Source organism: Lonchura striata, chromosome 7 (assembly GCF_046129695.1).
Source record: "Lonchura striata isolate bLonStr1 chromosome 7, bLonStr1.mat, whole genome shotgun sequence".
Lineage (NCBI taxonomy): Eukaryota > Metazoa > Chordata > Aves > Passeriformes > Estrildidae > Lonchura > Lonchura striata.
Genome location: NC_134609.1, coordinates 20,135,766 through 20,151,042, shown reverse-complemented (window position 1 = coordinate 20,151,042; position 15,277 = coordinate 20,135,766). Strand labels below are relative to the sequence as shown.

The 15,277-nt window shown below is 54.0% G+C and overlaps 1 protein-coding gene across 1 annotated transcript in view; it reads right to left on the bottom strand.

Annotated features, from left to right (window-relative positions):
* Positions 1 to 1,307: 1,307 nt before the first annotated feature.
* The window catches only part of TRIM8 (tripartite motif containing 8), a 29,765-nt gene continuing 15,795 nt past the window's right edge, over positions 1,308 to 15,277 (bottom strand). The window contains exons 3-7 of the mRNA XM_021536339.3: positions 5,618 to 5,713; positions 4,652 to 4,885; positions 4,253 to 4,284; positions 3,569 to 3,684; positions 1,308 to 2,898 (exon numbers count right to left, since the gene is read on the bottom strand). Of these exons, the coding sequence (XP_021392014.1) occupies positions 2,291 to 2,898; positions 3,569 to 3,684; positions 4,253 to 4,284; positions 4,652 to 4,885; positions 5,618 to 5,713 (1,086 nt within the window). The 3' untranslated portion in view covers positions 1,308 to 2,290. The remainder of the gene's footprint in view (positions 2,899 to 3,568; positions 3,685 to 4,252; positions 4,285 to 4,651; positions 4,886 to 5,617; positions 5,714 to 15,277) is intronic.

Genomic DNA, 15,277 nt, shown 5'->3' with positions numbered 1-15,277 from the left:
AGCATAGGGGCCATGGCTGGGGAGTACCCTGGGGTGGGGGGTGGCCCTGGCTGTGCACTGAGGACGCTCCTCCACAGGGAGGGACATCCCTCATCTCACCTGTGTCCTCATCGCCTTTACCCCCCAGCAGCTGCCCTGTGAATATGGAGGGGAGACATTATGGGATTCCTGTCCAGGCTGAGAGCATCCTGCCCCCTCCTGCCACCCTGGAGTGCTTTGCTTTTGACTGAGAAGCAAACCCTCAAATATCCCAATAGACTGGGGGTTTCCTGAAGAGCCCCAGCAGGACAGAGTTGGGAAGAACCCAGCAGGACAGCATGGCTGAGCTGCCAGGCCTGTGTGTACAAGAACACACAGGGGCAGGAGGTACTGGCTCCCCAACCCAACGCTGCCTGGGAAATTGTCCAGGGTTGTGCTGCCACCTCTGTTGGAATGGAATGGGAAGAGTTAGTGAGAGGGTCCCCCTCCCTCGAACCCACTGTTCCCCTGTTTCAGCTCACTGACACGAAATTTCTCCCATTCCCAGTTCCTACTAAAGTAGCACAGGGGGAATTCAAAGTGGAACTAAACCAGGGGTGTTTTGCAGCCAAGGAAAAAATAAAGCAAGCTGAACCTGAAGAGAGCAGTGGAAAACCCCTCCTGCCTCTAGGACACGGCTCTGCTCTATGAAGTCAGCCTCATTCCCCCAGACGAGATCGCCCCTGCACAGCCCCAGCCAGGCCAGCCCACGGCCCCACTGCACGTCCTGGACAAAGGGCTCCTCCTCGTCCTTCCCAGCCTTGGCTGAGCACAGAGGGTGCCCAAACCAGCCCGGGGTGCTGCCAGCACCTACAAAGCCCCAGGGGCAGCGGGGCTTTAGGTGGGGATGAAGGCTCGAGGGCTGGGTGCCAGGGCAGCAGCATGGCTGGAAAGGTGGATGCTGGCAGTCAGGAAAGCTGCTGTCCCCAGCCCAGTCCCCATCCCACAATGGGGATTGTTCTGGAGCCCATGGGCAGGATGTGGCCTGGCCAGCTCCGTGCCTGACTCACATCCTCGCCGCCTGGGAGGGAGCTGGTGGAAAGCCCCATCCCCAGCACCCTTCCCATGGTGCTGGGACACAGGATGGGCACTGGGACACGGGATGGGCGCTGCTGGGGACCCCCTCCACATCTGGGCCCCACCGCCGCCCCACGGCCGAGCTGCTCCCTCCCAAACAGCCCCGCCACGGCCCGGCCCCACGGGACTGGGGAGCGCTTCCTTCCCAAGGCAGGTTGGAGCCTCCCGCCGAGCTGGCGTTCCCGGGGGAAGAGCTGCAGCAGAGTGAGGCATTTGCACTAAGTGATCACATTTATTTGAATATTTTGCGTGTGTGTGTGTGTGTGTGTGTGTGTGTGTGTGTGTGTCTGTGTGTGTGTGTCTAAAATCGGTTACAGAATAAATACCTGTGCCTTATAGCAGGAAGTCCACTTTTTTTTATACAAAGTGCTTGTTACAGGAAGTTGCATCAGCGATATGCAGGAGGGGAGTGCATTTCGGTCACGCTTCCCCTCCTGAAAACTAGAACAGAATTTTTTTATTTATTTATTTGTGTTTTTTTGTAAAGTTTCTTTTCCCTTTTTTTTTTTTGTGCATTAAATTTCCTGCCATTGTGTATTTACAAATCTCTGAAAGAAGGAAAAAAAAATGCCAATATGCATGAGAAGTGGCCTCGTAACACAAAAAAAAAAAAAAATCAGCCTTTAAAAAAAAAAGTAACAAACCCAAAATCTACAAGTATCATTTCATACTGAATCAATGATAGATTTTTTCTTTTTTTTTTCTTTTTAAAAAGGGAAAGAAAGGGGTGGGGAAAAGGGAAAAAACTGAACCAAACCAGAAAAAATTAACTCGGAGAAACAGAAAGAGAGAAGGTGCCATCGTCCCTTCTGAAGTTTTCCAAAGGCAGAGAGGAGCGAGGAAGAGCACAACGCACAGACCCAGATGTCCGACTGAAATCCCCATCAATTTCTTCTCGGCAATTTCTCCCTTGTGTTTACCCAGCAAGGGGCAGGAAAGACTTCCAAAATTAAATTAAAAAAAGGCATTAAAATGAAAAAAATTATTTCATCTTTAAAGGATTTAAAAAAAAAAAAAAAAAGAGATATGATAGAACAACCCTCCCCAAAATCCTGGAGGGGCGTGAGGCAGGGAAAAAATCGGGTTTGATTTAAAAGGGGAGAAAAAAAAAAAAAGAAAAAAAGAAAAGCCAAACCAAACCAGACTTTTCTCTCTGAACACGTCATCGAGCAGGACTCTCCAGAGAGTGTGACGGTTAACTGGTGACGTAGTGTTTGGCCGACGGCTGGCCATAGACCCTATAGAAATCCTGCCGCCCGTGCTGCTGGGATGCGTCAATCCATTCCCTCACGGCAAGTCCCGGGAGCGACTGGGGCACGGCGGGGGCGGGCGGCAGCGGGTGGGAGTACTCCTGCGACGACACTGTCCAGGGGAAGTGCCCCGACCGCGGGTAGGGCTGGTGCCCGCTGTGGTTGGACACCGAGGAACAGTAACAGTTATCCACGGAGCAGACGAGGATTTTGCGCCCGCCGTACTGGGAGAGCACGGACTGCTGAGATGAGGTGGTGTTGGGGTAGTGAGATGGGTTGAAGACAGAGCCCGAGTGCACCGGCTGCGGGCCGCTAGGAAGTCCAACTATGTGCTGCGTGGAGCTACAAGGCACCATGGCTTGTGCGGACTGCCCCTCGCCAGCCGAAGCGCCCTGGCTCATGTACTGGCTCGCCACAGTCCCTGACGATGGCTCGAGGAAGCTGCCCTCGGGAAAGGCGGTGGAGTGCTTGCGCTTCTCCGCGCCGGAGTTGCTGACGGTGCAGGGGTACATGGGGATACTCTGCAAGAAGGGGACGGGGGTGCTCAGAGGACCTGCGGAGGGGAACAGGAGAGGGGGGTTGTATTAAGCACAACATGGCACAGCTCCGGGGCGCTCTGGCTCTGATCTGAAGCTACAGCAGAGCCCCGAGACCCACATTCCAGCCTCACCCCACCAGTGGCAAACCATGTACACACAGCCCTGTGCAGGTGGATTCAGTTCAGGGCCCTTGCCAGCGGGCTCAGAGCAGCCGCAGGCACTGCTCTGCAAACAGCTCATGAACACAGTCCCTAACAGGAGCAGAGTGGGACAGCCTGGGGGATAAACACAAATCCCCCAGGGAGAGGACCGGGAAGCCTCCACAAGATGTGGTCTGCTCCCAGGCATTGGCTGGGGGCTGTGGGACCATGCCAGCCCCTGGCTGTCCTTGCCCACATGCTGACCTCCATCGTTCCACTGACTTTTTCCTGGCAATGCCCAAACCCCCAAAAGTTCTGTATTTCAGGATTTTGTGTAACCCCAGAACGCAGCCATTTCACAAGACAAGGAAAATGCTCTGGGGAGAATCAGGAACTGGCTTTCTGACTCTCCCTGCTGACTGCAGAGGGGCTCCAAGGGGTCCCTGCACCAAAGAGCTCTCCCCATTGTTTTGTACTGGGATCTGCAGTATGGATACAGGAGGTAGTGAGGTCCCATGCCCTGCACCCCTCAGGTTTCACCCACCTTCCAGCAACTTCCTCAGCTGCTTCTCCTTCTTGGCGATCTCGTTCAGGAAGAGCTTGGAGTTGAGGTGGCCAATTTTGGGTGGGGGTAGGCTGCCACCTGTACAGTTCTGAGTCCTGTTGGGGATGGCAGGCAGAGAGGTGTGAATTACCAGGTAGACTCAGGAGAGGGACAGCTCCTCCCCTCACACCCTCCTGGATACAAGCCCCCTCCCTCGAGTAGGGGACAGAAGTGAGCTGGCTGTCTCTGGCAGGCAGGACCTTCCCTGTCCAGTTTTGCTTGAATGTCCCCAGCCAGGGCACACCTCCTGCAGTCCATGTCCCCACTGCATGGCCATCCCAGCTCATCTCTGCTCTGCTAGCACTGGCTTTAACCCTAAGCCCTGCCTCTGCCCAGTGGAGCTGGATGGAGCCCTGCACCCCAACCCGGCTGGTCCCATCCTCTGCTCTTCCACAAAGCACAACACTGACTTTCCCCTAGTCCACGGGGAGGACCTGATTCAATGGCTGCACAAGGGGACTTTTTCCTCCTCCCAGAGAGATAGGGAAGCTGAACATGGCACATGCCTCTCCCAAACCCTGCAGCATCCCTAGCTCTGGTCTTCCTCTGGATATTGTGCTGCTGCCACCCCTGTGGACATGAACACGCCCTTCCCCCCAAACACGTCTGTCCCACTGCGCTTACCTGTCCATTAAGATTTTCACAGACTTGGTGTTCTAGAAGTGGAAGGAGAAACTCTGGTCAGTAATGCCAATCCCTGCCATGGTGGCCATGCCCCCTTTCATTGTTAGCTTCCATGGCCCCCAGGAGGGGACAGCCTGACCACGGGCACTGAGCTCCCTTTCCCCCATGGGCTGCTCCAGCCCCATCTCCAGCTGTGGCACCTCCTCATTTGAGGCCAGCAGTGAGCCTGCCTCACTTCTCCTTGGCTTCTTCCACTGCTGAGAATTCTGGAGGCATCAGCTAGCCCTGCAATTGTCCCCATCCTGCTCCCCCACCACACCCCACACATACCAATCCTTCCCACACAACCAAACCTCTCTACAGCCCCTGTCCCACCCTGGCATAGGCAGCTTGTCTTACCTTCATGAAGTTGATGTCCTCAGTTTTGTCAAACATGACCTGGACAGAGCTGAGGAGCTTCTTGGCCTCCTGCATGCGTTCATTGAGGTGCAGAACCTGGGCCGCGTTCTCGTTGCAGAACTTGGCCTGGGCCTTGTCCAGGATCTCCATGGTCTTCCGCAAGTCCTCATCCAAGATCTGGTGCATCTTCTCGTACTGCAGGCGCACCTCGTCCTTCAGCTGGCTCACCTTCTCCTGGGGAGAGGAGCAGGGTCAGGCCCTCTGTGTCCTTCAACTTCTTCCATGATGTCCCAGGACACCTGGGTTCTTTCTCAGAATGCAACCTGAAAGCTGCATCCCAGCTCTGCTCTCCTGCAACACCCAGAGAGCTCAAACCCTGCTGTCAACTCCCACGTGGGAGGACTTCTATGTGCCAGAGACCCAACAGGGACACTTTGAAGGTTTGATTGGTTCAGCAGATTCCTGGACGTACTTCCTGGGGTGTGTGTGGGGCTCACCTCCAGAGACCCAATGCCAAGAACAACCTGCTGCACCACCAACAGATTTTTCTCCTGAAAAATCCCACCCATCCCCATCAGCATACCCTTCCCCATCTTCATCCTCATCCCCAGCCCCACTCCATGCTGGAGACACTTCATGTTCCAGAGGCTGAGGGACTTTAAGCACCACAAGCACTCCCTTCCTGAGAAAGGCTGTGCTGAGCTGAGGACAGGATGTGCCATCTGGTATTTAAGGACAACCTTGTTCCTCACCTCCCAAATCAACCCAGGGCCCATGAGGCTGCAGAGCAGTTCCAAACATATTTTGTCTCCCAAAATGATGACTGATGACACTGAGATGGAGGCTGGAAGTCTGTACAGATACTCCTCCCCTGCAAGTCTGCCTTCCTCCCTGCCCACCTGTCCCCACTGTGCCATAGGGTGACAGTCCCCAGGACTGGCCATGGCAGGGTGGAGCATTGGTTACCTCAACCAGCCGCTTGTCTGATTCCAGCTTGTAGAGCTGCTCCTCGATGTCCTGCTCCCGCTCCTCCAGGCGGTCCTGCTGCTTCATCAGCATCTTCTGCAGAGATAAGGGAAAGCAGCATCGTCAGAGCCCAGCAGCTGCGTGTGCCAGTGAACATCAGTGCTGCCCACACTGGCTCTGCCCATATGGTTCAGGAGGGATGGTGCTTTTTCCCAGCAGGATGCCACTGCCAGGTTGAAAGCCCCCACGTAGCTTGTGGAGCTGGAGACTTGATTATTGCAATGGCAGAAATGGCAGAGGGGCTGTGTGTGCTGGGCTGTGCCATCGGCTGGGCTGGGTCCCCTGGATGGGGGCAGCAGCTCAGCTAACTTTCTGCAGCCCAGTCAGTGGGGTTGGATCAGGCCAAGCCCTGAGGACTGTGGAGGGGACACCGAGAGGCTCATCCCCCACTAAGGCAGTACCATTTTGAGGCCCTATTGCCAGCAGGCTCCTGTGAGACATCACCACCTCCCTCACACTCCCGTACGCCACGCCAAATCCTTTCTCCCTTCCCCGCCTCCTTGACAAGCCCCAGAGCCACCGTCAGCGTAATCTGGAGGGACAAAGTGAAGAGGAACGGAGCATCCCCCCACTACACTGCCAGCCACAGCCCCACTCCTTGGGGCTGGGCCTGGGCCATCCACTGAAAAACTGGGACAAAACCTTATCCCCAGCTATCAGCACGAGTGCCTTGCTCCTGCATGCTTCCCAGCCAGGACAAACCCACTGCCCATCACAGAAGGGCTCCATCCCTGTGAGCAGGAGCAAGGCTTCCCAAAACACCCCTCAAAATCAACTGCAAATATTTCCTTCATGTTTACTGGGGAGAAAAGCCAGGACACCAGCAGGGCGAGGAGAAGGGCTTCGCCCGGCACAGAGATGCGGCGTTCGAGACTCAACGACGGGGGCGAGATGGAAAGAAACAGGCAGCAAGAATGAATTTCGAGGGGATTATTGCTATTATAAACCGCCACTCGGGAATTTATAATCAAGTAATTAATTCCTGGACGAGGCGGGAGGGGGAGGGTGGCAGAGGCGCTGCCGGGATTAATTGCATTGCAGGGAAAGGCTGTCACCTCCGACTCAATTCAGGAGCAGGAATGCGAAGCCTCCTCCCTCCTGTTGTTTTTCTTAAGGTCTCAGGCACCTCCAGCCTTACTGTTACTGGGCTCCTAACACTAATAATAACGAGGAGCTAAAAAAACCCAGCTTCCCACTCACAGGCACACTCCACATGCATGCTCGGGATGCACGCGTGTGCACCCACCAAAGCACATGCAGACAGACACAGACAGCACATCCACTGGAACAGGACTGAGGGGCAGTCACAGCAACGCAGAACCCCAGCCCATGGGGGGACCTTTGCTGTGCTTGTGTCAGAAACACAGGGGCCTGTAGCATCCACAGGCATCACTGGAAACATCCACACTGAGAAAGATTTGAGGCATATGTAAAAAATCTCCTTTTTTCATTGTAAAATGATCGTTATTTGTGCTGCTGCAGCATCAGGAGGCTGCAGTCCACTCCCAGGCTTAATACGAGGGGAACTGAGCTCTGGAGAGTGAGTGCAACACCACTTGCTTGAACCTTGAAGAACCAAGGGTGCAGTCAGGAACTATGTCCTAGGTCCTGTGACAGCAGCCAGGCCTGAGTGTGGAGCTGCTGGGGGTTTCTCTAGGGCTCAGACAGGGTTTTGGGTCAAGCACCAAGCAGAACTGTGGAGCAGGTAGACAACAGCCCCATGTAGGTGGATTGAGAAGTGGCAGGCAACAAGCCTGCTCCTGGGCTCCACAGAAAGAGATTCCTTCCAACATCCCTGCTTGCAGGAGGCCAGCTGAGTGTGGGAGTTGGGCAGGTCACGCAGCACAGGCTGCTCACGCCCCACGCTGGGCAGCCAAAGGACACAGCGAGCTTTGCATTGAGCCCTTCCCTACACCGCCCTCCCCACCCAGACTCTCCATCTCCACCACAGACAGGCAGACCCATCCCACACCAGCTCACCAGGAGGATGGCCAAGTCTAGCCAGACCCCCAGGAGCAGCCCCATCCTCAGCCTGACTTCCCTGTTTGCCAGCTGGGATGGGAGTGGGTTAAAAAACCAGGACAGGATTCCTCGCTGGCAGAGGCCAAATCCCCATCCCACTCCGTCCTACCCACCAGGTGTCTGACCTACCCGAGGCAGCCACTGCCCTTCCCCCTGATGGTGCTGGGATGCTCTAGCAGGGGAAAGCAGAGTTTCCTATCACTGGCAGATGCCAGGCAGACCGAGGCCACCCTGCCAGCCCCACTGGTGTGAGGGACCCCCGAGGGAGGCCCTGAACAGCCCCGGACATGCACGTCCCATCGCCCTGCAGCTGCCATGGCAGAGCTGCCAACCTTTGTGTTTTGTAAGAAACCTCAGACTGCTCCATTCCAGAATCATGCAATTATGTGAAATCACAAATATACACATAAACATATGTAAAAATAACTTTTTATACATAAGTCAATTTAATTTCACCTCACAGCTGGAAAAAGTCACCAAAATCCAACCTAAAGTTGTAGAAATCAGACAGAATAGAGAACATACCGTGCTTTCATTAAATCTCATATTTGAGCCACTCTCTTTTTAGGGTGATTTAAAAACTATACATGCCTGGGATTGCAGTGGAATGGGAAGGCTTTTAACCCATGGCAACAAAACCTTAACAAGACACAAGAGTATGAACTACCCCTTCTGGCACCAAGGGGCAAAATCTTATTGTCTATGCAGCGCAGGCTGAATTCTTTAGGTATTTTGAAAAGGAAAATATATCCCTTCCCCTTCCATCCCCTCCCAAATCTGGCATTTCTGAAGTCATGAACTCCTCCTCCTCCAGGATCAGAATTTCTCGGGGTAATTTCTCATATTTCATGCATGACCTTGGTGCTGGGAGAGCCGAGGCTCCCTCAGTACAGGCACCCTTCCCAGGCTGTGAGCAACTCTGATCCCAGTTTGTCTTTTCCGAGACACGTCGCCAGTTTGTGAAACGCATACTAAAAGTGCTTTTTATTCCAACACCAGCCAAGAGTGAATTAATCTCATTAATTAATAAATTGGTGGCTGGGGTAAGTGGCTGGTCCACCATGACCCTGTAGGCCCCAGAGAGACTGGGCTAGTTCATGGACACCAGCTTATTCTGCAGGAAATGAACATTACCTCCCCCCTCCTCATGGACAAAAATGAAGTGTGGGTACAAAAGGGCTGAGCCCATACGAGAGCTTGTGAACATGCTGTGGGCATCACCCCTGCAAGGGAGCTGGACCACCAAAGGTGGAAGGACAAAGGAAGGGATGTTATTGTTGACTTCCCTTCGGGAGCGAGGGTGCACTCCACCCGTGCAGGCAGAGGAGGGTAACTCCTGAGCAGCAACTGTGGCAAGTCAGATGGGTTTGGGGTACCAAGGTCATGCACTGGAACTGAAACATTGCTTGGAGGGACATCTCTGCAAGGTCTCGTTGCAGGGAGGATGCACACAGCTGGTCCCCATGGGATTGTGCTGGGGGGAGGCTTGCTGAGCATCATTATCCATGGCACTTGCTGGGAGGACACCACCACCAGGGAAACCACAGCCTGCACCTTACTGCACTTCCTGGTCAGTCCCCACAGACTATGTGCTGACCCCAGCTCCCAGTGGCCACCCCAGCATGGGACACATCCACCCTGCCAGGCAGGGCATAGGGTATGTCTGCTGGGGGACAGGGCAGTCCCCAAAAAAGAACTTCTGAAACATTAAATGCCTGCAACCACAAGACAGAAAGATAGTAATAGAGTTTAGCAGCTCTGATGATACAGGGTACCTATGGTTCTCATCCAAGAGCCACTGCAGGGTTGCAGCACCAAAAGCCTCAGATGTGTTACACACACGAGTCCAGCTCAACCAGCTGGGAAAACCTCCGCTCTACTGGGGGGCACTGGGGTGTAGGAAGGAGCTCACACGCATCCAAGACCTCCCAGGCAGGGAACAACCTGTGGGCAAGATATTTTCCCTGACTTTTCTTAGGCTGGTATCAACACTGTCCTCTCCCAAAGGGCAGAGCTAAGCCTGTGGTCACTGCTGAGCCCACAGTAGCAGTGGATATGGCCCTGCCCTGCCTGAGGCCCAGTACTCCCCTCATCCCCTGTTTGCAGCCCCCAGAAGCCCATTGCCCTTGGGCCAGCATCAGGACAACAAAATCCCATTACATGCCCCAAGGTTTTGTGTTCTCTGAGGCTGGTCAGGGCTCTTGTGTGCCTCCAGGGAGAGCTGGCAGGGGAGAACCTCTGGCACCCCTTCCCTGGGGGCTCGAGTGCTCACCAGCCCCTGCCCATTTCCGAGCAGGATCAGGAAGGAGCCTGGCAGCTTCACCAGAGGCAGAGCAGTGCCCCATGACCTGCTGAGGTTTTAAACAAGAGCTGGAGCAATGAAAAGCTTACTGTGTTCACAGGGCAAATGGAGCCCATGCAGCTTCTCTTCATGTCTAATAGGCACTGTGCATCCTTCAGGGACATTCACCTTGCAAGAGCAACTAAGTACCCATGCACTGACCTGTGGGATGTTTGCAGGATCTTAATTCCCAATAAACTCTGCTGAAACTGTCTGTGGGTTTGGAGGGTACTACTGCAGGGCAGGTGGACAAACCACAGGAGTGCACAGCCCTCATTCCCGTAGGAAACTGGAGGAACAGAGAGCCAGATTTCCCCACAGAGCACCTTTAACCACAGCTGGACAGTTGGCCCAGGACAGGCACACTCACTTCTCAGCCTCTCTCCTTCCTCCTCCTCTGCGCCCAGGCCTTCCCCTCGCCGCCAAATCCCAGCCACTGAGTGAATAAGGACATTGTTTGCAGTCACCGGAAAGCAAGAACGGAGGGAGCAGCTTGGAGCATGAGGGGCAGGAAGGGTGAGGAGGAGGAGGAGGAAGGTGGAACCGGAGCGAGGAAGCTGCAAAGGGCAGATGCCTGTTGTGGGAATGGCTCCAGACACCTGCAGCTCAGCCCAGGGACCGGGATCAAGAGCCCCCATTGAGACACATGTCCCAGCACGTTGCTGGAGACGGGCCTGAAGTCACAGTGACTGAATTTTAATGCATCAAAAGCCCTGGACCGAGGAGGCGAGTGCAACCTTTTGCCTCCCCAGGCCTCCCCCACACAGGCTTCCCTCTCCCCTGCCCCTCTCCACTGTCAGCTGGACCATTTTCTGAGAAAAACCCACGTCATGAGCTATTTTCATCCCCCCTGAAAGTGTCACCCCACCTGCTAACACACCGGAACCTTGACACTGTGCACATCTGGGGCACAGCACTGTAGTGCCCCCAGAAACAGAATCTCAAATAATGAGATCATGCACTGCCACAGCCCAAACCCCTGGAGTGTCCCTCCCACCCTGCTGGTGGCCTCCTGCTGACCAGACCTAGGCAAAACCAGCTCTTTCAAACTCCCCACTGCCCTCACAACACTCACAGGAGGCTGGTCCTCTTAAAGAGGCAGGAAGGAAATGCTTTCTCGTTGGGGTTTCATCTTGCACACATTTACAGTAAGCACCAGGCAGAAGGGAAGGTCTCCAGCCAGAGCACGAGGTCTTGCCTGCCCTGGCCAGCCCAGAGCACACACAGTCCTCCAGGCTTTGGCTTTTCTCACAGTGCTCCCTGTGCAGAGATCAGGCTGGTTTATCCTCAACAGGGGAAGGAAGAGGGGAGGGGAACAGCCTGAGATATTAATAGCTGCCCTTGCTAGGGAGGGATGGGAAGTAGCAGTCATGCAGTGAACAGGCACCAAAGAGACCCCCTTTCAGCACTGAGGGACACCTGAGCACCAGGCGAGCTGGTGCTTTATAGAAAAGGGCTGAAGGCCAAATAATCAGCTCCAGCTTGGGGGAAGAGGATGTACAGGTGCCTCTTGCAAGAGCAGCTCTCCACCCTGTTCACATGTTGCAGTGGGCCAGGATGCCTCCTGCTTGTCCACATCACCCTATGAGATGCTGCCTGGACTCTGAGCCTTCCCTGGAGAAAAAACCATCAGGCTTAGACCCATGTTCCATCTCCACTGGCTACCCCACAGGCACAGTCCCATGTCCCACCTCCTTTGCCCGCCCCAGCACAGGGCATCCCTGCAGCACAACTGGCACACAGCAACTGGATGCTCCCACTGATCCATGACTCATGACTGCTTAGCAGAACCAGGTTGGGCCAGGTTCCTGGAGCATCCCAGGACAGTGGGCATGGCAGACCATATTTCTCTGTATGTCCCTGTACCAGAACAGATCCTGGACCACCAAAGGGCTGCGCTGGTGCCTGCAGCCTGGGACAGCTCTTTCCCTTGTTTACACCTGCAGAAAGGCAGAACTTATTAATTAGGAGAAAATACAAGGCATTGTGTTGCATAGGGCCAGCAGCAGGATTTCTGGAGGCCAGGAAATGGGGACCTATTCTCTGTCAGAAAGTGACCTTCAGGAGGATCTTGAGAAAGCTAATTCACCTTCCTGGGCCTCTGTGCATCCCCCTGCTCATCGTGGCCAAGGGAGTTACTTCATACTGTGCCTCTCACACAAATGGGGGAATGCGACTGGGGTTCTACCTATGGTTTTTGGACCCCAACTTCAAGTCATGGCCCAGCTGCCACTGCTGTCAGTGTCCTTGGAGCAGGGATGAAGATTTGCTTTGAGAGGAAAAGGTGGATAAGGGAGATTAAGGAGCAGAGAGATGAGGCCAGTACCTGGAGACACATCACCTCTCTACCAGCAGCCTTGCAAGTCCTGGAGGAAGAGGCCTTCCTCATACTGGGTGTCCAGTATGGGTGATGATGTACCCCTCAAAACAAAGGCTCCCTCCATGCAAAGCACAACTAGAGGCAGTGAAAGCAGGGCAAACTGCCTGTGCCAGACCTGGGGCTCCAGACTCACTCATAACACGTGCAGAAGAGGAAAAAAGGAGCTGGAAATGCACCAGGAAGATGAATACCAGGACAAGAAGCTAGTTTGCATGCTGAGCATGCAGCCAGGCGAGTCATGACTGATGCTGCTGGCTCCACAGGACAAAGAGGAGCCTTGGTGATAGAATCATAGAATCATAAAATCATTAAGACTGGAAAACACCTCCAAGATCTCTGAGTTCAACCTTTGACTGAACACCACCTTGTTAACTAAACCATTAGCACTAATGGCCAGGTCCAGTAATTTTTTGAACACTTACAGGGATGGTGACTCCACAACCTCCCTAGGCAGCCCATTCTAATGCTTAACCTCCCTTTCAGTGAAGAAATTCTTCCTGATGTCACACATGAACCCTCCACAGCGCAGCTTGAGGTTTGTCCTTGTCTTGTCACTTGCTATCTGAGAGAAGAGGTCCACCCCCACCTTGCTACACTCTCCTTTCAGGCAGTTGTAGAGTGTGATAAGGTCTCCCCCAGGTCTCCTTTTCTCCAGGCTAAACACCCCCAGCTCCCTCAGCCAACCTGTGCTCCAGGCCCTTCACCAGCTCTGTTGCCCTTCTCTGGACTCGCTCCAGCACCTCAATATTTTTCTTGTAGTTAGGGGTCCAAAACTGAACATGGGATTTGAGGTACTGCGCTGAGTACAGGGGAATGACCACAGTCCTGGTCCTGCTGGCCACAGTACTGCTTTACAAGCCAGGATGCCACTGGCCTTCTTGGCCACCCGAGCAACTGCTGGCTCATAATCCCCAGGTCCGTTTCTGCTGGGCAGCTTTCCATCCACTCTGCCCCCCAGCCTGTGGCACTGTGTGGGGGTTGTTGTGATCCAAGTGCAGGATCCAGCACTTCACTTTGTTGAACCTCACACAACTGCCCATGGCCCATCGATTCAGCCTGTACAGATCTCCCTCTAGAGCCTTCCTAGTATTAAACAAGCCTGGTCCCAAAACTGAACCTTGGGGAACCTCACTAGTGACTTGTGCCTTTGGCCAGTAGGGCCACTTCCTGCCCTGTACCTGCCAGGAGAGACAGCATCTCATCAGGGAAACTGCTCCCACGCTGTGTCCCAATGCCACAGGGACAGCAGATGCATTTGGATGGTGCAGGAGCAAGATGGAAAGACCACCTCTGAGAGCTGGGGCTGCAGGCACTACCAGGCCCTCAGGGCAGTGAGGAACTCAAGGAATTTCTTTTCTGTCTGCTGGGAAGGGAGCATGGACCAACAGCCCACCCCAGCCAGCCTTCAGCGGGAGGACAGCACAGGCCACCTTCGCCTGGGAGTGAGGAGAGCCAAGAGGAGTCACAGGGCTCAGCTCTGTGTTTATGAAGGACAAGGTCTGCATCTTCTTTGCCACCAGGGATGCAGGGGAGGAGCTCTTTCCCCCACCTCTTTCAGTTTTAGGGAGAAAATGTACATGTTTAGGGCTGCTCATAAATGAATGCCAAAATTCACCCTGCTGCTGAGCCATCTCCAGCACAGGGCTCTGGCTGCAGGCCCGGGCACAAACCTGCCCTGCCCACCACCAAATGCCCTTTGAGTAACCAACTCAGGAGCACCAGGGACTGGGAGACTGCAGGGAAAGTGCAGGGGTTTGTGACATCCAGAAAGGTTCAGACACCCAGACCTAAGTGCCTTGAGCAACTGTTTTCATCCCACTTGGGAGCTCAGACTGACACCAACACCTGGAGCACAAATGGTCCCCATGACCAGTGTTGCCTTGTGCTTCATCCCCACCATGCCAGAAAATAAAATCTGGGGCCTGTAGCTGTATTGAGTGGGATTCACTAGATTTCACAGTTTTTCAGAGCCTAAAATATCATGTAATAAGTCCTGCCCTTTCTGCCTTCAGCACACTCTGTGCTTGTGGTTTCTCAAATGTTTCAATCAATTTATATGGACATTAGAGGGGCCCTACCATCCTTTTCTCCCTCATGTCTGTTTTCATCCATCTGCCCCTTCCCAACCACAGCTACAGATAAAAAATTAATCCAGAAAAAAAAGAGCAGTCTGTCTTTAGTGGGATCATCTCCCCCAGCTGGCTCTCAGAAGCGCTCTGCCAGCTCCAATGGTGGCAGTCTGGGCAGCAAAGGGAGATCACTCAGGGCTGAAACTCAAGCTGAATCACAAAGTCCTCACACCAGTCCTATTGCTCTGACATATCATTTCTCAGTTGCTCCTCCCATAACCCCCATAAAAAATTCAACAGGCTTTGGCAGCACCCCCTCGATCTGCTGCCGTCTCAAGTCTTGTCTAGCTTTGTTGAATTCCAAGATCTTCCCAATATGACAAAATCTCAGCCAGTTGTCCTCAAACTGGCTAGGGGAATGGCTTGCCTTACAAACGAGTCATCCTGCAAAGACCCATCCTATTGCTTGGCAGCAAACTTACCCCCATCTGCAAGCCCTGCAAAATTGAGAAACCCTCACTCCCCCTTCCAAATAAACATCTTGAATTCAAGATCCAGCTGGCCTGTGTGATCTCAGAGCCTTCTCCCTGCAGGGGTGAAACACAGCCACCCCCTTCCACCCTTGCTCCCAGTGCAGGCTGAGCAGCCTCTCCCCTGCCCAAAGACCTCCACTCCGCACCCACCAGGCTGAGTCCTGCCATGGGAAGCCCTGAGCTCTGAACAGCAGCCTCTTTGGCTTCCCACCTCGCCTGATTTCTACTTTCTGCCCTGGAGGGAGCCTGGCACAA